This window comes from Phyllobates terribilis, unplaced genomic scaffold (assembly GCF_046119375.1).
Source record: "Phyllobates terribilis strain yellow unplaced genomic scaffold, ASM4611937v1 Scaffold_8__6_contigs__length_399053987, whole genome shotgun sequence".
In the NCBI taxonomy this organism is placed as follows: domain Eukaryota; kingdom Metazoa; phylum Chordata; class Amphibia; order Anura; family Dendrobatidae; genus Phyllobates; species Phyllobates terribilis.
The window spans coordinates 96,082,602-96,109,363 of record NW_027362768.1 but is presented as its reverse complement, the minus strand read 5'-3'; the positions used below and the strand labels follow the sequence as shown (position 1 = coordinate 96,109,363).

Below are 26,762 nucleotides of genomic sequence, written 5' to 3'. Positions count from 1 at the left end.
GCAAATCTTTTGGCTCAACTCTAGCATGGATACATACTCTATATTATCATCCCAACCCGTGAACAGACTTGAAAGTAAGATTCTATTGTTCCACAGACACATGTGGCTGAAAACATCGTTTGGATGAAAGGTTTAAAGAGGTTGACCACTACTTTTTGTCATTGATGACCTATCCTTCAATTCAATAGGAGGCAGATGTGCAGTACCCTGCCGCAGCCACTATCAGAAGACTGAGCAGCTCCGCAATTGAGCCGTTCTGCTGACACTGAGAACAGCTAATCGGCGGGGGTGCCGGGTGTCGGACCCTAACTGATCACACATTGACGACCTAGCCTAATTTTAGGTCATCAATGAAAAAGTAGTGGACAACCTCTTTAATAGGTGCAAGATTCTGCTGGTAATGACTCAGTTTTACCCCACAATTTGTGCTCTTATATGGTTTTCGGTCGCTTGCCGCCGCTGCACCTTGGGAAGGGTATGTAAACTTTATTGATTAGTGCAATCTGCCATTTTTTTATGAAACCACACAATTCTGTTATAATAATAAGCTTGGACCAACTACTATTTCTAAATGGACATATCGTTTTTGCAGGATCCCTTGTACTGTGTTATCCAAAAATTGTCCACGTCATGCAAAAGCACAACAGTCTGTGCCGAGATGCGGAAAATGAAAAACATGCTAGCTGATATCTGCCACCTATAGTATACTCAAAGAGAAGGAGGGCACCACCCAAATTATTTGAACTGCTGCTCAACTCGTCACATACCAAAATCAAACTAATACCGCAACAAGAAAAAAGAGGTATGTATCGACAAGGAGCGTCAAATATATCTAAATATGATTTTATTAAAGAAGACTGAACAAACATGCAAAGTTTAAAAACAATTAAAAAGCACAAAGCTTAATGATAACAATAAACCACACAAAGATATTGTAGTGGTCTAGACCTCAAAAGATGTCACCAATCTATACAAATATATATCAATATAGTACCTTTTCCCATCAATGTTATAAAATTGATAAATGCAAGAAATACTCACAAAAAATATGCCTAAAATGAGATGCTGTAGGCACAATTCACAGGAAAACAACACGTCATTAAACAGATGGGAGAAAGGTTATCCTTATAGCAACTTTGTGGGGTCACAGAATGGAAGCCTGTGACCCAAGGGTAAAGGTATACACTAAAGAAGTTCTCATTTTAGGGATATTTTTTGTGAGTATTTCTTGCATTTTTTTTTTTTTTTTTTTACCACGTTCACTGAATGCTAAAACTGACCAGCCATTATTATTCTCCAGGTCATTACGAGTTTGTAGACACCAAACATGTATAGGTTCTTTTTTATTTAAGAGGTGAAAAAAAATCCAAAGTTTGCTAAATTTTGTTTTAAAAAAAAGGCGCCATTTTCCGAGACCTGTAGCGTCTCCATTTTTCAGGATCTGGGGTCGGGTGAGGGCTTATTTTTTGCGTGCCAAGCTGACGTTTTTATTAATACCATTTTGGGGTAGATCCAATGTTTTGATCGCCCATTATTGCATTTTATTGCAATGTTGCGGCGACCAAAAAAACATAATTCTGGCGTTTAGAATTTTTTTCTCATTACGCCGTTTACCGATTGGATTAATTCTTTTATTATATTGATAGATCGGGCGATTCTGAACGCGGCGATACCAAATATGTGTATGTGGGTTTTATTTTTTCTATTTTATTTTGAATGGGGCAAAAGGGAGGTGATTTAAACTTTTATATTTTTTTAATATTTTTAAAAACATTTTTTTAAAACTTTTTGCTTGCTTCTATAGTCTCCATCGGAGACTAGAAGCAGCAACTGTCTGATCGCCTCTGTTACATAGAGGTGATCAGCAGATCACCTGTATGTAGCAGAAATGCTTCTGTACTATGAGCGCCGACCACTAGGTGGCGCTCATAGTAATCTTTACATGACAACCACTGAAGTCTGCTGCAGACCCAGGGTTGTCATGACCACCCATCGGTGACCCACGATCACGTGACAGGGTCACCGATGGGCGGGGCTAATGCCGCGCTTCTGGCGCGGCGATGTTAAATGCCGCTGTCAGAGATTGACAGCAGCATTTAACATGTTAACAGCCACGGGTGGATCGCGATTCCACCCGCGGCTGTTGGGGTCACATGTCAGCTGTAAGAATCAGCTGATATGTGCCCGGTTCAGTGCAGTCTCAGCGCCGGAGCCCTCACTGAACCGGGGGTGCTGGCCTGGGGCGTACTAATATGCCCTGGGCCAGTAAGGGGTTAAAGAAAAATATACTTAAAAAGAGTATTGGGTATTATAAGAAATGTTTAATAGGTTAGAGTAGAGTAGGGCCCGGCCAGAAGAGTCTACTTTGTCCTGGTAGGGGCTTAAGAAATCTTTTGGCCAAAACAAAAGCTGATGGCTATGTGTGTGATCTGGTGTTCAATGGGAACTGTTGGTGGTGGGACTGTGGAAGGTTTGAGGGATGGAGGCGGAGCGGGGGGGAACCTGGGGTGGAGTCTCAGGGGGGCCCAAAAATTTTGCATGTATGGAGCCCTAAAATTCCTAGTGGCAGCCCTGGGTATTACCACTAGGCCACTTTCACAAGGAAGTATTTTGCATCAGTGTTTGTAAGCCAAAAACCAAGAGAGCGTCATAAACAGAAAACTAATGGAAAGATTTGCAACTCCTCCATATTTTGGATTCACGTCTTGTTTTGGCTGACAAACACCGATATACGGTGATTGAGATTATGAATTGTTCCGTTGTTGTCCTGGATGCTAATAAATGGTCACATCCACAATGATATTACTGCTTCAATTTCCAACTGATTTAAAAATGTAAAAATTAACAAATTTATCATTTCCGGGCTGTGGAAAACAATTAAATTAGAGAATCAGCAACTTTAAGGTTTCATTCACATTTATTTCAGGTACTTTACAGATTTTAAAGCTGCCACCACTTCCGAAAAATATAAATCTTTGTAATAAAAATATACATATGTTGTTTGCTTCCCTTTCCCATCTTTTCTGAGTAGCGCGTCTATTTAAAAGGAATCTGCCTTTACTATAAACTGTTTTTGATATGTAATATCAGAGCAGCATGATATAGGGACAGATACTCTGATTCCAGCAATGTATCACTTACTGGACTGCTTGTTGCAGTTTTGATAAAATCCCTGTTTTCACAGATGTAGTAGTGCTGTATAACCTCGCCCACACCTCTGATTGGCAGTTTTCTATTTATACTGTGCATAGGCAGAAAGCTGCCAAATCAGTGGTGGGAGTGGGGTTACATAGAGCAGGAGGACTACATGGCATGGGACAACTAGTCCTCTATTGATAATCTCCCACTGTTAAAGCAGTAATTTTCTTGAAACAACAAGCAGTCCAGTAAGTGACAACTTGCTGAAATTAGGGTTTCTGTGCCTACTTAATTCTGCTCTCAGATTACATATCAAATCCCTACTGACAGATTACCTTTAATGAAGGAATTGAGGGTAAACTGATTAAATTTGCAGATGACACAAAGCTAGGAGGGATAGCTAATACTAGAGAAGAGAGAGAGAGGATTCAAAAAGACCTAAATAAACTGGAGCAGTGGGCAGCAACCAACAGAATGGTTTTTAACAGGGAAAAATGCAAAGTACTACATCTGGGCAATAAAAATGAAAAAAGCATATACAGAATGGGAGGAATAGAGCTAAGCAACAGTACATGTGAAAAAGACTTAGGTATACTAATAGATCATAGACTGAACATGAGTCAACAGTGTGATGCAGCAGCAAAAAAGGCAAATACAATTCTGGGATGTATTAACAGAAGCATACAGTCTAGATCACGTGAAGTCATTATCGGTCTTTACTCCTCTTTGGTCAGACCTCATCTGGAATAGTGTGTACAGTTTTGGGCACCACATTTTAAAAAAGACATAGACAAACTGGAGCAAGTTCAGAGAAGAGCGACCAGAATGGTGACTGGTCTGCAAACCATGTCCTATGAGAAACGGTTGCAGGATTTGGGAATGTTTAGCTTGCAAAAAAGAAGACTGAGAGGAGACTTAATAGCTGTCTACAAATATGTCAAGGGCTGTCACATTGTAGAAGGATCATCTTTATTCTCATTTGCACAAGGAAAGACTAGAAGCAATGGGATGAAACTAAATGGGAGGAGACACAGATTAGATATTAGAAAAAACTTTTTGACAGTTAGGGTGATTAATGAGTGGAACAGGCTGCCACGAGAGGTGGTGAGTTCCCCTTCAATGGACGTCTTCAAACAGAGGCTGGACAGACATCTGTCTGAGATGATCTAGTGAATCCTGCTTTGAGCAGGGGGTTGGACCAGATGACCCAGGAGGTCCCTTCCAACTCTACCATTCTATGATTCTATGATTCTACTATTTTTAAAGATAACTTTATAAAAGAGTATTTCAGCCTAAAGCATTTATTACCATGATGAGATGAGCAAATAAATTCGCAAGACCCTGGTCAGTACTTTGTGGCAACTGGACAGGTGCCCGGGGAACAACTTCTTACGTGCCACCAGCCACAAGTCCTCATTTGATTAGCCATCCAGGCGTGATGTTATTGCTGTGGCGTGACGTTATTGCTGTGGCATGATGCACACAAGATATTGTGCCAGGCTGGCTAATCAAAAGAGGAGTTGTGGCTGGCGGCAGGTAAGAGGCGGTAACCTGGGCTCCCGTCCAGCGGAGATGGACTACTGACCTGGCCGATGGACAAGGATCCGGCACATGTATTCACTAATATTTATTTATCCTATCCATACTCACTGGATAGGTGGTAAATACTACAACAAGGTGGTCTGATAACTGGCACTACCAATGATCGGCAGACTGGAGGACACCTATTCTTCCCATCACTATGGCTTGGAGCAGTTTGCATACAGCGGCACTCTGCTGCTCCATTTACAGTCTATGGCATCTAAGCAAACAATCTTATAATGAAGACTTTTCCCTTAATATCTCTGTTCTAATCTGAATAATCCTACAATTTTACATCAATGGTTTGCACAGTACCCTAATATTTCCATTTATGTGTGACATGAATACTGACTTCCAGTGCTCCTTGTACAGTGTCATGAACCAGTATACATCATTTAACAACTGTATATCTAGCAGATACACAGCAGATTATCCAGTGGATCACTACTCTAGAAATAGAGATTTAAATAAAAAAAAATAAAAAAACTAAGTTTGATAAATAAATTAGTGAACGTACATCCCCATTTTCTGGAGATTGACAAGCTCATGCTTTAAATAGTTCCTATTAAAATGGTTGTGCTTCCGGCACTAGGACGGTGCTCTCCTAAATATCATCAGTTGTCATTCCACTCGCCCAGCAGGACTATTAAAAAAAATTGAAGCAATTTGCAAATAGCTATAGATACCTCCATTTTTGGTGGCTCACTTTAAGATAACACGTAGTCATGTACAGTGCTGCAATACAGCTGTGCCGAGATCTGCAGGGACCCCAGATGCTTCCATAAAGCCTCCATGCACACAACTCTGCTTTTGTGCACGAGACCTTAGATTTTCTATATCAACAGCTGTCTTTGGCTTTTTTTTTGGCATATTTTACATGGGTCTATATATTAATAAGTAATATAATAACTGATATGTCAAGTGCAGCTCAGAAATAGAGATGTTATTGAGTATACTACTGCTATATAAGGTTTATCGACCTATTATTTTTCCAGTACTAAAGACACTTGACTAGAGCAAATAAAAGCCAAAAACAAAAAAGCAATCAATCTCTGCTATTACATGCTTCCTATCAGCTGGGAATGAACATAAAAGAGAATGATGATGATTCTCTCCTCTCTACTGGTAGGTTTCTACTGTCAGCCCTCTAGTCCACCAGGACTAACGTGGGCAGGCATAAGTAAAAATTACATAATTTTGTTAAAGAGAAAAATGGTATGGTAATTTTTGGCAACAAAATGTGTTTAAACGTCAGTATGGAAGAAGGAAAGTACAACTGGCTCATTCATTCACGTACACTATAAAGGGACATATATTCCAGAAATACTAAGGTCAGTGGAGCGTTGCGTGCCACTGCACCATCGTCCTCCTCGACAGTTTTGCGTTTTAGGTCAATAATTATTTTGTGTATAAGAAACTGCTAAGAAGACACTGTTATGTTGTCTAAGAGTTCTAAAATAACAGTATAAGCCTTATACAAGCCCACAGGGAAAGGTTATTGCACGGCACTGGCTCTCTTTTCTAACCAGTGTTGACACCGATTGAAAAGTATATGTATGTGTCCAATAACGTGTATATAGTCCGCTTCAGTCCAACGTTTTCTTACATTCAACTTGTGCTTCAGAGATGGAAAGCAACTACTGTCATCAAAAGAGTCAAAATCAGCGTGTTTCCTGTTCTTAAAACGCTGTTGGCTGAGTTTCTTGGTAAGAACAGGGCTGCCCTTGCCACATTAGACGGCTCTGATTTTTGATCTGCCTTGTCTATAGCAACCAAGGCGAAATAAAATATGGTGCCATTTTTAATAGTAGTATTATGATGAGTGAAATGAAATTCTTCCCTTAAACCGGATGGTGATGGCGTAAGACTGGAAATATTGACGGCTGTGCCATTTTCAAAGGCATCCACGAGCGTCATGCTGTTTAGGCTCATTCGTAAATCATAACTGGTGGCTAAAAATGAAAAAAAATACAAACCATCAAAAACTGCAGAAACTATATAATTTCTGTAACACAGCTTTTCATAGACTTAATTTCATGTAATTACTAATTATCCAAGTTCATTATTGTAAATTATTTTTTACTTCCCTAGTCTGTTTACCAGACCAGTCCTGAAAATAGGAGCGCCATCATTACATTATATATCATGCCAGCCGCAACACACAGGTAGTAATAAATCACATAATCAGTCCACAAAAGAAAAAAAAAAAAAGAACTAATGAATATACCAACAGACTATAATGGGCCTGAGTTCTATTCATGAAACATATATGTGAAAACAAATGACTGAACTGTACTGATGGTGGTTCTGGTGCTGTATTCATGTGCTGATGATGATGGTCTGTTGCTGTATTCTTGTACTAATGGTGGTTCTGGTGAGGCATCTATGTACTGATCATGGTTCTGGTGATGCATTCACATACTGATGATGTTTCTGGGCATTAATTATAAAATTAAGCACTGCAACATATCAAATTGAAGCAATGCATAACATTCTCACGGTCAGGATGCAGCTCTGTTAGCCGGTTGCAGTGGTCACCGCATGACCACTCATATGTGATTTTCACCCTTACAGTTACATGCTATCTAGCTTCTCTTGCTGCTGCTCTCAGTGAGGCGGGGGTTGTAGTTTTTCACTGAACATTGACAACAATCAGGAAGAGCAGCTATTTGACAAGTTACTGTAAAGCCCCCGTCTCACATAGCGAGATCGCTGCTGTGTCACGGTTTTGGTGACCTAACAGCGACCTCACCAGCGATGTCGCTATGTGTGACACTTTGCAGCGATCAGGCCCCTGCTGTGAGGTCGCTGATTGCTGCAGAATGTCCTGGACCTTTTTTTGGTCGTTGCCCTCCCGCTGGTCAGCACACATTGCTGTGTGTGACCAGCGGGAGCAGCGATCAGGCTGGTAACCATGATAAACAGCGGGTTACTAGGGGCGCACGTGCACTTAGTAACCCGTTGTTTATCATGGTTACTAGCCTGCTAAAGTGAGCGGTAACCTCCCGCTCACGTAGCAGAGTGGTAACCATGATAAACAGCGGGTTACTAGGTGCGCTGTTTATCATGGTTACCAGCCTGCTCCTGCTTCAGCAGGCTGGTAACCAGGAGCAGGACATCGTGGAAAGATTCTTTCCACGATGTCGCTGATCCCCTGATCGCTGGTGAGCCTGCCTGTTTGACAGCTCACCAGCGACCACATAGCGACGCAGCAACGATCCCTGACAGGTCGTATCGTTGTCGGGATCGTTGCAGCGTCGCTAAGTGTGACGGGGCCTTAAGTGTGCAAATCAAACATGAGCATTTGATGACAGCTGAAGGAAAATCTTACTGAGGGATTATCAGAGCTAATTTATCATGTGTGATGGTCAGAATGTAATGTTTAGGATATTTGGAACTAAAATGTGCTTCTGCTTGAGACTTAGGCTATGTTCACACATCATGGTTTTTTTGCATCACAAATCTGCTGCAAAACCTGATCTTCAAGGGAATTTTGTTCACAATTTTTCTTGCAGTTTTGGTGCTCTTTTTATGCGTTTTTTCAGCCTTTTTTCACTGTCCTGTCTCTTTTTATGCATGTACATAAAGTTCTGCGAAAAAAAAGAATCTCATTCTATTTTGGTATCAAAAACACTGAAAAAACGCTGATATGCGTTTCTCAGCGTTTTTTTCACCGCCCATTACTTCCTATGAGTGAAAAAACTCTGAAAATACGCTGAAAGAAGTGACTTGCTCTATTTTCCAAAAAAACGTGCGAGGCACAAAATCTTGAACAAAAAAAAACATGGTGTGTGAACAGAGAATTCCGGTTTCTCATAGACTTTGCTGGTACTGCAAAAGGCAGCTGAAAATTTGCATAAAAATCTGCATCAAAAAACGCTGAAAAAAACATGGTGTGAACATAGCCTTACTCTTCCATAGAGTAATATTGTACCAGCCAGATAAAATAGTAACATATTCACATCACATAAAACATGAAAATAATGCATTTTCATAAATGACAAATAACACATACCATTCCCTTTATCTTCATCATCACCAGTGGCTGTCCAGGACAACACAACTATTTGGCCCTTAAACTCTGCCGACAAATCGGTGATTCTACTAGGCTTAAAGACATCTGGTAAGGGGCCCGATGGTACATTTGACACTACAAAAGCACCTCCTGCAGCAGTACGGCTAAAATTTCCCAAATTCAGATCCTCAACAGTAATTTTTGGTTTTGGAGGGTTAGTGACCAATATACCTGTGAAGAAAAAAAAGAAAGAGAAATCAGGTAAAGGTGACAGAAGGTAATAGAACATCACTAGCATAAACATCATATGGCATAGTGGCAAGTGGGTAAGCAATGATGTACTAGATATATACACCATATGGACAAAAGTATTGGGGTCCCTACATATTACCCCTAATGCTGAATATTAAATCCATAAGCATTAATATGGAGTCAGTCCTTTTTCAGTTATAAAAGCTTCCACTCTTCTGGGAAGGTGTTCCTCAAGATTTTGGAATGTCGGTGGGATTTTTTGCCAATGTATTCTGAAGACATTGATGTTGGAGGAGATGACAGGGCTCACAAGTTTTTCTAGTTAATCCAAAAAGTGTTGCATGGAACTGAGGTCAGGGCTTCGTGTCCAGAAAGAATCAGCTGTGATCCCGTGTTGTAAGGTCTGTATACTCTTTTTCTTCCTCCGATGCCCAGGAGATGTGGTATGATCAGACCATTTTCCTGCACAGTCAGACACAGCCATAACACAGTACACAGCAGGGGCACATTTATAAGATTATCTCAGCACAGGAACATTTTATTTAAACACATCCAATTGTGGAAATTATTACTATTCCAAGATCTATCGATTAAAATTAACTTTAGTTCATGGAAAAACCCCTTTAACCTCTTAACAACATTTGACGTACTAATACGCGTCTGTGCCCTGGGACTTAAGAGCCAGACCCGTATTAGTACGTCATGGCGATCGCGCGCGCACACAGGCTGTGCGGGCACGATCGCCGCCGGGTGTCAGCTGATTGTCACAGCTGACACCCGGTACTATGTGCAGGGAGCGGTCCTGCACCGCTCCCAGCACATTAACCCCCGCGATGCTGCGATCGAAGTCGATCGCAGCATTGCGGTGGCAAGGGGAGGTGATCGCAGATACTCACCTCCTCTTCCGGCTTCCAGCGCTGACTGCCGTGGCTTCCAGGATGTTGCCATGACGACCCGATGTCGTCATGACAACATCCGGGTCACCAGACAGCAGGAAGATTTTTTGGACATGCGCAGTGCATCTCCAAACAATCTTCTCCCTGTCCAGCGCTGACAGCCTGCATGACACAGGGATGGTGCTGCATTCCTGTGCCATGCAGGCGATCAGAGAAAAAAAAGTGAAAGTCCCACAGTGGGACAAAGTAATAAAGTATAAAAACTATCAGAAAGTGAAAAAAAAAATAAAAAAAAAAATTGTAAAAATATAAATAAAATAAAATAATGTACCCATCAATAAATATTATTATAAAAAAAACAAAAAAAAAAACAATAAAAGTACACATATTTGGTATCGCCGCGTCCGGCGCAACCTGACCTATAAAACTGTCCCATTATTTAACTCCTTCAGTGAACACGGTAAAAAATAAAAATAAAAAACGAAGCAAAAAGCAATGCTTTATCACCATACCGCCAAAAAAAAATGGAATAACACGCGATCAAAAAGACAAATAAATAAAAATGGTACCGCTGAAAACGTCATCTCGTCCCGCAAAAAACAAGCCGCCATACAGCTCCATCAGCCGAAAAATAAAAAAGTTATAGCTCTCAGAATAAAGCTATGCTAAAAAATATTTTTTTCTATAAAATTGCTTTTATTATGTAAAAGTGCAAAACATAGAAATACAATATAAATGTGGTACCGCTGTAAACGTACTGACCCGAAGAATAAAGCTGCCTTATCAATTTTACCACACGCGGAACAGAATAAAAAAAAACAATTCCTGAATTGTTGGGTTTTGTTTATTCTGCCTCCCAAAAATCGGAATAGAAAGCGATCAAAAAATGTCACGTGCCTGAAAATGGCACCAATAACAACGTCAACTCATCCCGCAAAAAAAAAGCCGTCAAATGACTGTCTGCCAAAGTCTGGAAAAATTATAGCTCTCAAAATATGGCGATGCAAAAACTAGATTTTACAAAAAATGCGACTTTTAGTGTGTGACAGCTGTCAGTCATAAAAACCCCATATGATTCTGGTATCGCTGTAGTCTCACCGACCTGAAGAATAAGGTCGTCTAATCACTTATACCGCATGAGGAACGGCGTAAAAAATAAACTCTCAGGTTAGGGTTGTGCTACGGTTAGGGTTGTGTTAGGGTTGTGTTACGGTTAGGGTTGGGGTTAGGGTTGTATGCTTCACGGCCCAAAAAACTTTGCGGGGATAGCCTGCCATGCACGAGCGATCCCCGCATGTTTTTTTTTGGGTGTCTAATAACCGTGAAACATCCAGGCGGGGACTCGAGCATGTCACTCGAGCACACGCAGTACATGGTGCATACCTGAGTACCCGATGCAAACTCAAGTAGCGAGCACTTGCGCTCAAGACTAATGACAACTTATTCAATATGATGACCTAATTTTATCAAATTCTTTGTCGTACCTCTGGGTTCAAAATGTTCACTATACACCTTAATAAAATCCTTGAGGGGTATAGTTTCCAAAATGGGGTCACTTGTGGGGGAGCTCCAATGTTTGGGCACACAAGGACTCTCCAAATGCAACATGGTGTCCGCTAACAAATTGTCGGCTCAAATTGTTAGCGGACACCATGTTGCGTTTGGAGAGCCCCTGTGTGCCCAAACATTGGAGCTCCCCCACAAGTGACCCCATTTTGGAAACTAGACCCCCCAAGGCACCTATCTAGATGCATAGTGAGCACTTGGAACCCCCAGGCGCTTCACAAATTGATTCATAAAAATGAAAAAGTGTTTTTTTTTTTCACTTTTTCATTTTTACGAATCCATTTGTGAAGCACCTGGGGGTTCCAAGTGCTCACTATGCATCTATATAGGTGCCTTGGGGGGTTTAGTTTCCAAAATGGGGTCACTTGTGGGGGAGCTCCAATGTTTGGGCATACAGGGGCTCTCCAAACGCAACATGGTGTCCGCTTACAAATTGAGCCGATTTTCCATTCAATTTGTTAGCGGACACCATGTTGCATTTGGAGAGTCCCTGTGTGCCCAAACATTGGAGCTCCCCCACAAGTGACCCCATTTTGGAAACTAGACCCCCCCAAGGCACCTATCTAGATGCATAGTGAGCACTTAGAACCCCTAGGTGCTTCACAAATTGATTCGTAAAAATCAAAAAGTGAAAAAAAAAACACTTTCATTTTTACGAATCAATTTGTGAAGCACCTGGGGGTTCCAAGTGCTCACTATGCATCTAGATAGGTGCCTTGTGGGGTCTAGTTTCCAAAATGGGGTCACTTGTGGGGGAGCTACAATGTTTGGGCACACAGGGGCTCTCCAAACGCAACATGGCGTCCGCTAATTATTCAAGCAAATTTTACAATCAAAAAGTCAAATGGCGCTCCTTCCCTTCCGAGCCCTGCCGTGCGCCCAAACAGTGTTTTTTCCCCACATATGGGGTATCTGCGTGCCAAGGGGAGATTGCACAACACATTTTGGGGTCCATTTTTTCTTGTTACCCCTGTGAAAATAAAAAAAATTGGGTCTAAAGTAACATTTTTGTGAAAAAGATTAAATGTTCATTTTTTTCTTCCACATTCCAAAAATTCCTGTGAAGCACCTGAAGAGTTAATAAACTTATTGAATGTGGTTTTGAGCACCTTGAGGGGTGCAGTTTTTAGAATGGTGTCACTTTTGGGTATTTTCTATCATAAAGACCTCTCAAAGTGACTTCAAATATGATGTGGTCCCTAAAAAATGGTTTTGTAAATTTTGTTGGAAAAATGAGAAATCGCTGGTCAACTTTTAACCCTTATAGCTCCCTAACAAAAAAAAATTTGGGTTCCAAAATTGTGCTGATGTAAAGTAGACATGTGGGAAATGTTATTTATTAACTCTTTTGTGTGACCTATCTCTCTAATTTAAGGGCATAAAAATTCAAATTTTGAAAATTGCAAAATTTTCAAAATTTTTGCCAAATTTCCATTTTTTTCACAAATAAACGCAAGTGATATCGAAGAAATTTTTACCACAATCATGAAGTACAGTATGTCACGAAAAAACAATCTCAGAATCAGGGGGATCCGTTGAAGCGTTCTAGAGTAATTGCCTCATAAAGTGACAGTGGTCAGAATTGTAAAAATTGGCCTGGTCATTAACTTGCAAACCACCCTCGAGGGTTAAGGGGTTAAGGATCTGCTGCCACGTTTTCTATTTGTTTAATCGCTAAAAATCCAATTCCACTCTCAGGTGCCAACGCGGCACAAAACAGACTCCGGGCCAAAACTTGAACTTCATTCTGTATCAGGAGAAAGTTTCTGCAGAGCATTATATGATTGGACAGTTATTTTACTGCGATAGACTTCACTCAAGGCTAAACAGCCGTCACAGTAATTTTTGGGGTATTTTCTATGCAATTGAGGACGGACTATTCCTCCAAGTTCACTTGACATTACGGGGAGGGAGAGGGAGATTTGGTTTGGGAAAATATAGGAAAACGTTGTTAAGTTTGTAAACTCCAGTGCTGTGCCGCAGGCTACTCTCTACTTTGCACTCATACAATTAACCTAGTTCTCAGGGTGGAAGCCGGTAATAGCGGGCCGGTTTAGACAGGCAAGCCAAAAGGCAAATTTGTGGAGAAAAGAGTAAATACAGATCTCTGGAGTGCCATGCTGTATAGCACAGAGGTTCCTGCCGTTTGACAAATGTAAGTTGAATGTTATGAATGTTAGCCATTGTCTGCTTAAAATAGTTTTTCTTGAGAATGAACTGTGTAAGAGTCCGTTTTCTTCGTCCGTAACTCTGCAGTGTCCTGAAGAACACCACTGGTACATGACTTACAAATGCAATCAGGCAGGTAACGTTCTCCTGGCATTCGCAAAACCAGTGATGGGCGCTTTACACCACTCCATCCGATGCTTGACATTGTCCTTGGTGATGTAAAGCTTGCATGCATCTGCCCCACCATGGAAACCCATACCATGAAGCTCCCGGAGGGAGCACAGGTTTTGTGCTGATGTTATTGTCAAAAGAGGTTTGGACTCTGCAGTTATGGAGTCAGCAGAGCATTGAACCATGCTCCTCAGCACTCTGTAACCCGCTCTGTAATTTAAGATGGTCTCCACTTCGTGATTGAGTTGCTGTGGTTAAACTTATTTCCACTTTTCAATAATATCACTCACAGGTGATGGGGGAATATTTAGTAGGGAAGAAATACCATGAATGGACTTGTTACTCTGGTGGCTCCTATAGGACCACCGTGATATCAGTGAGCTCTTTGGAACAACCCACTCTTATGAACGCTAGTAAAGAAAGACTGAATGGCGAGGGATGTTATACACCTGTGGCAATGGCATTGAATGAAAATCCTGAATTCAGTGATAAGAGTGGCATCTCAGTAGCTTTTTCCATATAGTGGATGTTACAGGAGTCATTTGACTTCACTAACAAAAGGAAAAATATGATTGATGATACAGAATAGACATTTAATGTATAGGCTACCTAAAAGAGTATGTATTTTTCCAGACATAATGCAAGACTTGTCCAAGAGCTTCATCTAAATTTGCTGTTAATTTCCATATAAGTGAATGGGGCTGAGCTTCAATCTACAGTCTACATACACAGCCTATAGACATGAGTGATGCTGCCTATACACATACGCACACATATCTATATAAATATATAGATATCTATAGAAATATATAGATATGTATGTATATGTGTGCGTATGTGTAGTTATATTATACAATAACTACCTTATGTCTCCATTCCTGTATTTAATAACTTTATATGATTAGTACACTAAGAGAGTCTTGCGTCTTGCTAGTGTAGAGGGTATACTACAGTTGAGGTACCCATACAGCCGCTAAGGTCATCAATTGTTAACTCCCAGACAGTAAAAATAGGTTCTTTCAACAAAATATTAAATTCAAGTGCATGACTATTAAACTGATATCAGAATATTGGCATTTACATCTTACCATTCTCAACATAACCAGGAAGGTACAACGCCCGACTTTTTGGTATGGTGGCTTTGCTGTCTTTTTCCTGACTTTCTACACGTACTTTCAAGTTGTGCCTGCCATTTCCATTAAAGTCTGTGAAGAATCTGGAATATATTCCATCATTCTTGATAATATCGGCACCTTCAAAAAAAGCAAAAGTTTATTTAAACAAAATACAACACTTTAACACTCTTTTAATTGCAGAGCTTAATATCAATTTTACAAAGACATGTAATTGCACAAATTAAAAACTATGTGCACCTTCACACGCCTTTTGTTGTTCATTTGCTTTCAGCCGAGCCAAGCATTCCTGATTGGGGGAGTCGAAAGAGATAGTAATTCAGCTGACATCTATCTAGTGTGCATTAGAGACAGCAAAAGGAAAGGGGTTGGACACAGATCTGCAGTGGAGAGTGGGAAAGGATCTAAAGTTTTATGGACAGCAGAGAAGACAAACTATATACGGAGGAAAGCACATGGAGAGGAAAGTACAGCATTGGAGCTTTGCTGATACATTAAGTGATGACATCAGCACCCTGGATGCACACGGAGCTCACAACCAGCCTGTATTATTTGTAGAGATATTTCCACAAGAAAAAAAAATTAGACTTGTATCAGGCTCCAAACAAGTCTGAAAATGAATAAAGGAATGAAGACTGCAGAATGAAACTTTTATTTTTATTATGAGAACTAAACAGTGGCTGAGTGGTTAACACTGTTGCTTTGCAGCGCCGGGGTCCTGGGTTCAAATCCCACCAAAGACAACATCTGCAAGGAGTTTGTATGTTCTCTTATTTGTGTGGGTTTCCTCCGGTTTCTCCAGTTTCCTCTCACACTCTAAAGACATACTGATAGGGAATTTATATTGTGAGCCCCAATGGGGACAGAGATGATAATATCTGTATAACACTGCCAAATATAAAGGCTGTATATAAGCTAAGAATAATAACTAAATGTAATCACTAACATATGTAAAAATTATTCTTTCCATGTCAAAGTTGTCCATAGCCTTTAACCCCTTCACGACTGGTGATGTTTATTTAAGTCATCGGCCGTGTCCCTGCCTTTGATGCGGGCTCACACAGACTTGATGGCAGACTACAGCTGCGCTGGACACACCTCTATGACCGAAAGTCCGAGGCGGCCAGGAGGAATAAAGTTAATTTACCTCCTGTAGCAGTCTTTAGGAATAAAGACTGCAATACCACTACTTACCAGCAGGTGGAGCAAAGACTTTTCTTTAGAACACAATAGGCTTAATTTTCACAGCAATAATACTTTGAGAGTCCTCAGTGGTTAATACCTTTTAATGGCTAACTGAAAAGATGGTAACAAGTTGCAAGCTTTCAAGGCTACTCAGGCTTCATCAGGCTAATATAACACAAAATCTGAAGAGTCACATATTTATACACATTAGGACACAGAAATAATGCAATAGATGAGAGAGGTGATGTAAAGCAGAGCTATTACTGTGGGAGAAAGATAAACAGTTCTGGCTGTAAATACTGGATTGGTTCATAGATAAGGACTGTTATGATGACCTCAAAGCTCTGAGGAGCACATTCCTTAGTTGATGTAGAATGACATAAATCCATGCGACACAGTCATTCCGGCTCTGAAGGTGTCAAAGGTCACCATTAGTTTATATTCCGAGACTCTTCTGTCTCTCTGAGATTTGAAGTTACCTTTTAATACCAATAATTTCACGCCAGTGATGTTGTGATCAGGTAAACAAAAATGCTTGGCCACAGGTAGATCTATTTTTTCTTCTTTTATTGTGTGGCGATGATGAGTCATCCTTGTCCTAAGTTATTGCCCTGTCTCCCCTACATACAGACCCCCTGATGGACATTTGGTGCATATAATTAAGTGCACTACATTAGATGTGATGCAGCTGAAAGTACCTGGGATCTTGTATTCCTCATGTGAGTTGGGGATCTTTATCTTGTCTGTGGTCATTATAAATGGACAGGTTTTACATGTTTTGTGGTTGCAAGGAAAGGTTCCTGTAGGCGGTGGAGATGACAGGGAGCTTCTGACAATGCTGCTTCTTAGATTTGGGGGTTTCCTGAAACACAGAAGTAAGGGGTCTGGAAATATGGATTGTAATCGGGCATCTTTTTGTAGTAAAGGTTGTAGTTTCCATGCAGCTCTCCATAGCGCCTCCAGATTTGGATTGTAGGTGACTACTAGAGGCACCCGGTTGCTTTCTTGTTTAGTCTTGTAATGTAGGAGATGATTCTTTGATATTCTGGTGGCTCTTGTAATCTGGTTCTCAATTGTCCTTGGATGGTAGCCCTGATTCAAAAAGGTCTTTCTGAGGCCACCAAGGTGTTTGTCTCTAGCCATAGGGTTGGACCATATCCGATTGTATCTGATGGCTTGGCTGTAGACAGTAGAGTTTATGTGTTTCGGATGGAAACTGTCCCATTTAACATATGTTGGACAGTCGATTGGCTTCCGGTACAAGGATGTCTCCATTTCATTGTTCTGTAGCTTGATGATGGTGTCCAAAAAGTTAATTTCAGTACAGGAGTAGTTGAGTGTTAGGTTGATGGTGGGATGAAATTGATTAAAGTGTTCATGGAACGTCTTCAGCTGTTGCTCAGACCCCGTCTAGATGATTAAAATATTGTCGATTTTGTGTTATACTAGCCTGATGAAGAGATCTGAGTAGTCTCGAAAGCTTGCAACCTGTTACCATCTTTTCAGTTAGCCATTAAAAGGTATCAACCACTGAGGACTCTCAAATCTAAATATTTTTCTATCTACTGGCTAACCGGTACAAAAATATATTTCCCTTCACAGCAATAAAAAGCTGCCTGTAGCTCGTGGATATGGAAAACCAGATTTGTTTAGATTTTGGTGCAATATGGTGTCATCACTAAACTATATTTACTGCAAATATATATAAAAGGGTCAGTCAATAAGTAATGCCTCCTATTTTTTTTTCTCATTTTAATTGGCAAGAAATTCAAATGCAATTACATAGGTTGAAAACCACAACATTAGCGATTAATTTGTCACTTTTCAATATAATCTCCATCCATTTCCACAGTCTTGGTCCACCGTTTAACAAGGGCATGTATTCCAGCATGGTAAAAAGCATTCTTGGGACCCACCGTGCACAAACTTTTCTGTATCCCAGTTGTCCAATAATTTTCATCACACTGCCTTTACTGAGGCAGATAATGCCACACAATTCATCTGCAGTCACCCGGCGGTCACCACGAATGCTGTCATTGACTCGCTGAATGTTGCTTGGGGTCACGGCGGTTACTGGCCTGCCACTCCGCATTTTGCCAGCCAACGGTGATGGCCCTTCAGCTGTGTTACAGCGACGAACCCATCGTCTAACAGTACTGACATCCACTGTTGCATCACCATACACATTTTTCAGTCTCTCATGAATTCGAATGGGCGTTTCACCTTCTGCATGCAAGAATTGTCTAATACGAACATCGATGTCAGCCATTTTGCAAACGGATACAGTCCTGCCACCTGCTGGTGCAGGAAGTTGCAATGTGGATTGGAGAAGAAGGTTTGAGGAATTGTGCCAAATTCAAATATTTAACAGAACTACATTATTTAAGGAGAAAAAAAATAGGAGGCATTACTTATTGACTGACCCTTGTATATAAATTTTATTTTGTGGGTTTCCTGCCTGTACTTTGGTAAGCACCTTCAGCACACAAATTTCTAACATGTAAAAATTGTTTGTTGAGCGGCTGAATGATATCAGAATGTGCAAATATACTGTATACTATAGAGATTTTCTGATTACGGGTTGGATCTGATGGCTGTACCACCATGATTATGTAATACTACTTTATGTATAAGGATAATGTTGCAATCATTTACCTTATTGATATGATTTTCCAAGCCAATTCCACATGCATGAACATGTTATAACTCTGTCACAAATACTAACCTGCACCATTGTCCAAAAGTGGCAGCGTAATCACTTTTCCGTTCTGCGGCTCAATATATGCAGTAACTTTTGCATGTAGGACTGGAGCAAGTCCCTGGGTGACCGTTGCGTACACAATCATTGGAGAAGGGAAACTGCCTGTGTCAGCATTCATGTATGTTTCAGCGATGATTGGGGGAACATTCGGATTGGCTGCTCTGGAATTTACGGTCAAACCAAGAACTTGGTCTGCTGTATAACTATTACATAGATTGTATTCCCAATCTCCTTTCTAAAATGAAATATATAGAGTTTGTTAGATTTTTAGCTAAGTACAAGGGAAACCTTACACATTTTGACAATAGATAGATAGATATTAAAATCCCTTTTTCAAGGAATAACACTATTTTTGGCCTTTATATGAGTTATATCCTTTATTTTCACCAATTTCCCCCTCTCTCATTTTCAGTTGTCTCTGAGCTAGTGGCTGGGGGAGTAAGTATCTGCTATGATGATATGCTATACGAGAGATTGATTTCTGCTACTCTTTCTCTGTAGCACACAGGCAGAAGCAACAGTTGCATGGAGGACAATATACACATGTGGTCAAAATTGTTGGTACCCCTCGTTTAATGAAAGTAAAACCCACAATTGTCACAGAAATAACTTGAATCTGACAAGTAATAATACATTTTTATTATTAAAAATCTATGAAAATGAACAAATGAAAGTCAGACATTGCTTTTCCACCCTGCTTCCACAGGATTTCCAAAAAAATGAAACTCATGAAATAAGCCTGGACAGAAATGATGGTACTCTTCTTAACTTAATATTTTGTTGAACAACCTTTTGAGGCAATCACTGCAATCAAACGATTCCTGTAATGGTCAATGAGACTTCTGCACCTCTCGACAGGTATTTTGGCCCACTCCTCATGAGCTCCAGTTGTCTTGTGTTTGAAGGTTGCCTTTTCCAGACGGCATGTTTCAGCTCTTTCCAAAGATTCTCAATAGGATTTAGGTCAGGGCTCATAGAAGGCCACTTCAGAATAATCCAATGTTTTCCTCTTAGCAATTCTCGGGTGTTTTCAGCTGTGTGTTTTGGGTCATTATCCTGTTGCAAGACCCATGACCTGCGACTCAGACAAAGCTTTCTGACACTGGGCAGCACATTTCTCTCTAGAATCTCTTGATAGTCTTGAGATTTCATTGTACCCTACACAGATTCAAGACACCCTGTGCCAGATGCAGCAAAGCAGCCCCAGAACATAACAGAGCCTCCTCCATGTTTCACAGTAGGGACAGTGTTGTTTTCTTGATATGCTTCATTTTTCCATCTGTGAACATAGAGCTGATTTGCCTTGCCAAAAACTTCCATTTTTGTCTCATCTGTCCATAGGACATTTTCCTAGAAGCTTTGTGGCTTGTCAACATGTAGTTTGACAAATTCCAGTCTGGCTTTTTTGTGATTTTTTTTCAACAATGGTGTTCTCCTTGGTCGTCTCCCATGAAGTCCACTTTGGATCAAACAACAACGGATGGTGCGATCTGACACTGATGTTCCTTGAACTTGAAGTTCACTTTTAATCTCTTTAGAAGTTTTCCTGGGCTCTTTTGTTACCATTCGTATTATCCATCTCTTTGATTTGTGAGCAATTTTCCTCCTGCGGCCACGTCCAGGGAGGTAGGTTACAATCCCATGGATCTTAAATTTCTGAATAATATGTGCAACTGTAGTCACAGGAACATCAAGCTGCTTGGAGATGGTCTTATAACCTTTACCTTTAACATGCTTGTCTATAATTTTCTTTCTAATCTCCTGAGACAACTCTTTCCTTTGTTTCCTCTGGTCCATGTTGAGTGTGGTACACACCATGTCACCAAACAGCACAGTGAGTATCTGTAGCCCTATATACAGGCCCACTGACTGATTACAAGATGGTAGACACCTGTGATGCTAATTAGTGGACACAACTTGATTTAACATGTCCCTTTTTCACATTATTTTCAGGGGTACCATCATTTCTGTCCAGGTCTATTTCATGAGTTTAATTTTTTTTTTAAATTCTGTGGAAGCAGAAAAGCAATGTCTGACTTTCATTTGTTTATTTTCATAGATTTTTAATTTATTATTACTTTTGTTAGATTCAAGTTATTTCTGTGACTATTGTGGGTTTTTCTTTCATTAAACGAGGGGTACCAACAATTTTGACCACGTGTATATAGTAGTACTAAGCGGTGTGGCTGTGAGCCCTGCTCTGGATTGAGGCAAACAGTTGCTTGAAACTGCAGCTCAATCTGCCTGGTCTCTCATTGTGCTCCTCATTCACCCTCCCCTCTACGTAGACTATAATAGGAGGGGTAACCTGATACCTCACTGGGCTGGCAGCGCTTGCTTTGACCAAGACAGTTTTGAACTGCTTTTTTCATAGTAGGTGATGAGTTCAAGAAGCAGGGAGAGAAATGTCTCATAGGTGGAGAAAGACGCAATTTTTTCTGATAAGATACATTACAAAGTTTTTTATATTCAACTGTGCTACTGAATTCTGCAAAGTTTGCTGAAATGACAGTGACCATTTAACATAAGTTGATATTGGGCACTGTGATGTACATTATGATAAAAACATTGTAAGGAATTTAATGCTATATTTGCACAAAAATCGGGAAATTTTTACTCCTTAGAAAGGTGGATGGAGTTAACCAGGGAAGAGACCAAAAAATATTTAGTAAAATTTCAATATCAGATCTGAGAAGATCAGACAGCCAGCACCCCTAGCAATCAGCTGTTTCCAGCGTTTTCATCAGCTAAGTGTAAAGAGTATACGGAGCTGTGCATTCTGATTCACATTGGACTGGTGTTGTAATGGCTGACCGTAGGGGTGGCAGATGTTGGACCTTCACTTATCGGATATTGATGACCTATCCCAAGTAAGGATCTTCGATACCTAATTAGCGGAGAAAAATGTTCTAAAAAAAAAAAATCACAACAGGAAATAGTATCAGGCTTTGGGCCAATTATATTATTTATAAGGTGTCCTATAATGCTTTTTTATGCTTTTCTGTATAACACAGTTCCTTTTATACTTCTTTGTGCACTTCTGATAGGTGTCAGGGGTCTTATCTGCTGAAGGACAGGAAGAACTTGTGGTCAAGATGAATCCTATTCCTGTAGAAGCACATGAAGGAGATGAGTAGTGTGCGGTTACCTCTGCTGTGCCTGGGATCGTGAGACGAGCTGATTTTGAGAGGGCATCACTGACAAATTGGTCGTTCTTATATTCTTTCCCTTTTGGATCCTTGAGTTCAATAGCTGGTATCTGACTGATCCAGGTTACTAAAAAGAAAGTGTCATTTCCCACAGTATTATCAATGGTCACTTTGCCCGTCAGACAGTTGCTTGGTTGGATTGTTGTTGCAGTACTTTCTATCTGTTAAGTAAAGAAAAAGTAAAAAACATTCAGGTGTGAGGGAACTCCATGAATCTGGGTTGTCTACTTTCAGGAAAGTATGCCCTAAACTCTATAAAATATCTAAAAAAAAATAACAAACTCAGCATGTACTCCATTCTATGGGCCTAGTTCTGGATCCCCAGTGCCGCTCAGTCTTGGTGTTGTCTGCAGCGGTGATGTCACGTCAACTGCTCACACCACAGCTGTAGTCAGTCACTGAGCTCAGAGGCGCATGCACAAGGATCAGCGCCACTGACCTCATTCATTAGCTACAGCAGTGATGGGTGCTGTAGACTTACATCATTGCCGCAGCCAAAATACCAAGAACCAAAATGGCCGAGAGCCGGTGCTGGACCCAGATATGGGAAGCACCTGCTGAATTTTAGGCATTTTACAGCATTTGGGCCCTATTTCTAAAAGTGGGCAACCCCTTTAAAGTTAAGTTTGACATAACTCCAACCCAATCCTCAAGCTCCTGCACATGGAGGCATTTTAGCTGTTCCTTTCCATAAGTCCTAAGATGTTATGTGGACGTCATACAGCATAGGCCTCCTTCTATTTATTATATGGATGATTATTAATCTGAAAATACTATGTCCCTTGTAAAACCTGCCACCAAGGAAAACTGCTCCTGTTTTGGGAAGTGTTTGAAGGAGTTGTTCTTTTCCTGAAACATTTTTATTTTTTTGGCAGCCTTTTGATGGGACAGTGTCTACTTTGGAGAGGTTTCCCCTCAGGATCTGCTTCAAACAGTGACATGTTTTTCAAAACCTCTTCAGAAAAAGAAAAAGCTCAAACCAAACTCCTTAAGGCCACGTTCACACGTTCAGTATTTGGTCAGTATTTTACATCAGTATTTGTAAACCAAAACCAGGAGTGGAACAATAAGAGGAAAAGTATAATAGAAACACGTCACCACTGAAGTAAAAAACTCAAATACTGAACATGTGAACATGGCCTTAATGAACAATAAGGGTATGTTCACAGTATTTTAGGAGTTTTTGCAGTAGAAACTGAATGGATACTCTCCAAACCCCTCTCAAAAACTTGGAGTTACCTCTTGGTTTCTGCTCCACAAACTCAGGAAAATGACTCAGAAAGAGTTTTTCAAGCAGTTTTTGAGTAGGATCCACTCCAAAAAGACTCCTCAAAAATCTCAGTGTGAACATAGCCACTTTACAGATTGGACTCTATTGTCAATGTAACAAGTTTTCTTTAATGAGTATTATAAGCCATACCTGTATGGATTGTTGTATAACATCTCCACTGCCAGATTTTATTCCACTGAAGGAGTCTATCAAACCATTTGCATCCACGTTATCGGATGCGTAAAGTTTTAAGCCGCCTATAATATATAATTATAAAATACATAAAAAAACATCAATATTCTAGAAGAAAGAAACAAGAAGAATCCAATTTACCTATACAAGTTTCTAAGACGAAAAGCTTGTATAATTACAGGTGTCACCAGCTATTTCGGCACCATATTCTGTCAGGATCAGGTTAATGAGAAATGCTGTCATGAATTTAAAGGGGTTGTCCACTACTTGGACAACCCCTACTTGAACTAAATGTTTGGCCCCGGTAAAATTAAAAAGCTTATTCTCCCCTCCAGTCCCAGTACCGTTCCAGTGGTGTCGGAACTCGCGGTCCTGGGGCTCCTGTGCGATTGCTGTGAGAGGTGAGCTCGGCGCCCAATCAATGCTGGCATCACCGGCCCCACCTTTGGACAAATCGAACATGAAGAGTAACCCCGGGCTGCGGCTGATCTCTGACTTCCTCGTCAAGTTCAATTCGACATGAGGCGGGGCCAGTGACGCCAGAGCCGATTGGGCATCGGGGTCACAACAACCGCACGGGAGCCCCAGGGACAGCGAGTGTAGACACCGCGGGAACAGTGCTGGAACGTGAGGTGAATATAGGCTTTTTTATTTTATCGGGGCCAAGTGTGGGGAATGAGAAGGGGTTGTCCATGTAGTGGACAACATTTTTAAATTCTCCCTAAAATTTCATAATTCTCCTGGAAAAAAGGGGAGACCTCCTCAACTCCCAGAGGAGTTAGCAAATTTTCAGGCACTTCCAGAACATTATGGGAAATAGGTTTTGGGAGACGTCAGCAGCATCCAAATGCACTTTCATAGGGTGTAGGTTGGAAGGGGTTGGCTATACAGAAAAATTTCTCTTACTTCCCGGATGCAAATTCTGGAAAGTTTGCACAAAGTGCTGTCATATCGCAGGAATATTTACAAAACTGTATAACTCTTAGCCAGATGTATCACAGTGGTTCATGCTGTTTGGTAAATCTGTTGAATTTTAAGACTGTCTAGTCTAGTTTTACAACTTTTACTAATTGGATTACTTTGTGCTTGAAATGTGCACCACAATGGTGGAGCCTTTTTTTGTCACATTTTTGGCCACACCTACTTTCACATAATCCACACCCCATACCAGAGAGCCAACGCCCTCTTGTCGAAAATAAATCATAAATATGGTGCAAGTCATTAAAGACAGTGTGCACATTAAGCTTGATTAATATGCCCAAATGTGTTTTTTTTTTGCAGGAATTTACAAAATTGTATGAAATTTGCTTTATTTGAATAAAACCTGGGAGCTCATTCATTCCGGCTTTTCAAAAGGAAAAATGTGTTTCAAAATAAATGCCTATTTTTTCAAACAGAAAATGTCAACTTTCCCATTCAAAGAATTTATAATTACATTTATTTTACATTCAAATAAACAAACAAAAAAATAGATATTTTATCACTTTCTCTAAATATTGAAACCGTAGCTTTCCTAGTCTGTCTCACAATTTGCAGATATCAACTATTTCAAATGAAAGAGCAAATTTGCATGTGGATTTACAATGTAAATATTGTGACACCAGTTTCGAATTGGGGTGTCAAGGGCCCACAAGTAACCAACTCCAGGGCCCCACTTTTTACCTACATGCAAATGTGACATTATCCTCAATCACACATTTATATAACAATGAACTGGGTAGATTGTTAGATGAATAAGATGCCGCCTTTGTCTGTACATAGTGAGTCAAGTATATAGTGCCAACTACTGCTCATATAAGAGGGGGGTGGCCCACCGGCGGATTCTCCTGTTCTCCTGTGGGCCAGTCCAAGCCTGTGTGACACTGTCCACCAGAAGTTTTTAGTAGCCATTGGCTGCACAACAATATAGCTTAACTCAAAATAAAAATTGCTTTGGAAACAAACCAATACTATCTGACCATCAGAACAAAACATTATATAATGCAATATCACATACCTGTAATATCAGCCAAGCCTTCAAGCCCTTTATCTGCACTTGTGCCCAGAGCGATGGTATGAATAATGGCACCACTGGCTTTAACGTCGTCATTGCAATTGACGATGTTAGCGTCCTCTCCATCCGTTAACAGCACTATTTCAGTACCGTATGTACTACTATCAAGTTTTCTATTTACCTAAATAACAAGGAAAAACAGAATTTTCTTAAAGATATTGCAAAACTCTCCTACACCCCAATTATATTTTGTAAAAAAATGTATTTCCCATACATGCAGTGGGTTGCAGGAGATCGCTACGTTTGGTATTGCAGACAGCTTCTTAGATAAGAGGCTGTCTTTTAGGACCGAGCGGCTACCTCTCTCTTGCTAATTAACTCTCTGGCCTGGGTGTATAGATACCTGGTGTGTCTGAGAGGGAGTTGCCGGCTATATCCATTTCTACTTGTGAAGCTTAGCAGGAACAGTACTTCGCACTCTCTGGAGCTTGAGGCCGTGTGCTTATTTGGAGTTCATCTAAAGCAAAGCCATTTCCCCCTGTTTTGTCTTCCCTTGTTGTCTATAGAGTTTAGTAGAGGTTGACTACTGCTCATCTCCTTCCATCCCTAGCCGTAGCCATACGCCAGGGAGAGCAGGGAGAGGCACGTGTGTGGCGATTGCTGAAGAGGCAATATAGGGACGGCAGCTGAGACAGGGTGACGCCAGATCAGACTAGGAGGTCTCCACTTCCCCCTTTCCCTAGTGTCTGGGCTCTCTTTCCCTTTTCCCTCTGTGCTGCACTAAGTTTTTCACACATCTGGCGTGACACCTGACTGCTCTTCCAATGCAATGATCGCTTTGCTAATTCGTTGAGTTTTTGGCGGCCTTTTCATTGGGTGGTTGGCAATCTGTTATCTAGAAACAAGTGTTCCTAAGAATAGTAATAATAATAATAATAATCTTTGACCGTTCTGGATAACCGTGCAGTGTAAATGCACCCCAAGTATTCCTGAAATATGCTGTAGAGTCTGGGGTACCTTGGAGGTTAATATCCATTATCGCTGATGGTTTAGAGTGATACTGGATGCTAATATCCATTATCCGCGGTGGCCTAGTATACATCAATATCTTATATACTTGAAGGTCTAGGGAGAGTTACTGGCTGACCCTTAAGATTATATCATTAAATAGTTTCTTAAATTTTGGTTTGCAAAACAAATTTTCAATGGCTTAATAAAGGATTTTATATTT

General features: G+C 40.5%; 1 protein-coding gene across 1 annotated transcript in view; it reads right to left on the bottom strand.

The window, feature by feature from the left end:
- Nucleotides 1–2,898: 2,898 nt before the first annotated feature.
- LOC141156780 (calcium-activated chloride channel regulator 1-like) overlaps nt 2,899–26,762 on the bottom strand; it is a 67,454-nt gene continuing 43,590 nt past the window's right edge. Inside the window, exons 9-15 of the mRNA XM_073643158.1 lie at nt 25,535–25,712; nt 23,497–23,603; nt 22,016–22,237; nt 18,832–19,102; nt 14,877–15,041; nt 8,735–8,965; nt 2,899–6,671 (exon numbers count right to left, since the gene is read on the bottom strand). Of these exons, the coding sequence (XP_073499259.1) occupies nt 6,340–6,671; nt 8,735–8,965; nt 14,877–15,041; nt 18,832–19,102; nt 22,016–22,237; nt 23,497–23,603; nt 25,535–25,712 (1,506 nt within the window). The 3' untranslated portion in view covers nt 2,899–6,339. The remainder of the gene's footprint in view (nt 6,672–8,734; nt 8,966–14,876; nt 15,042–18,831; nt 19,103–22,015; nt 22,238–23,496; nt 23,604–25,534; nt 25,713–26,762) is intronic.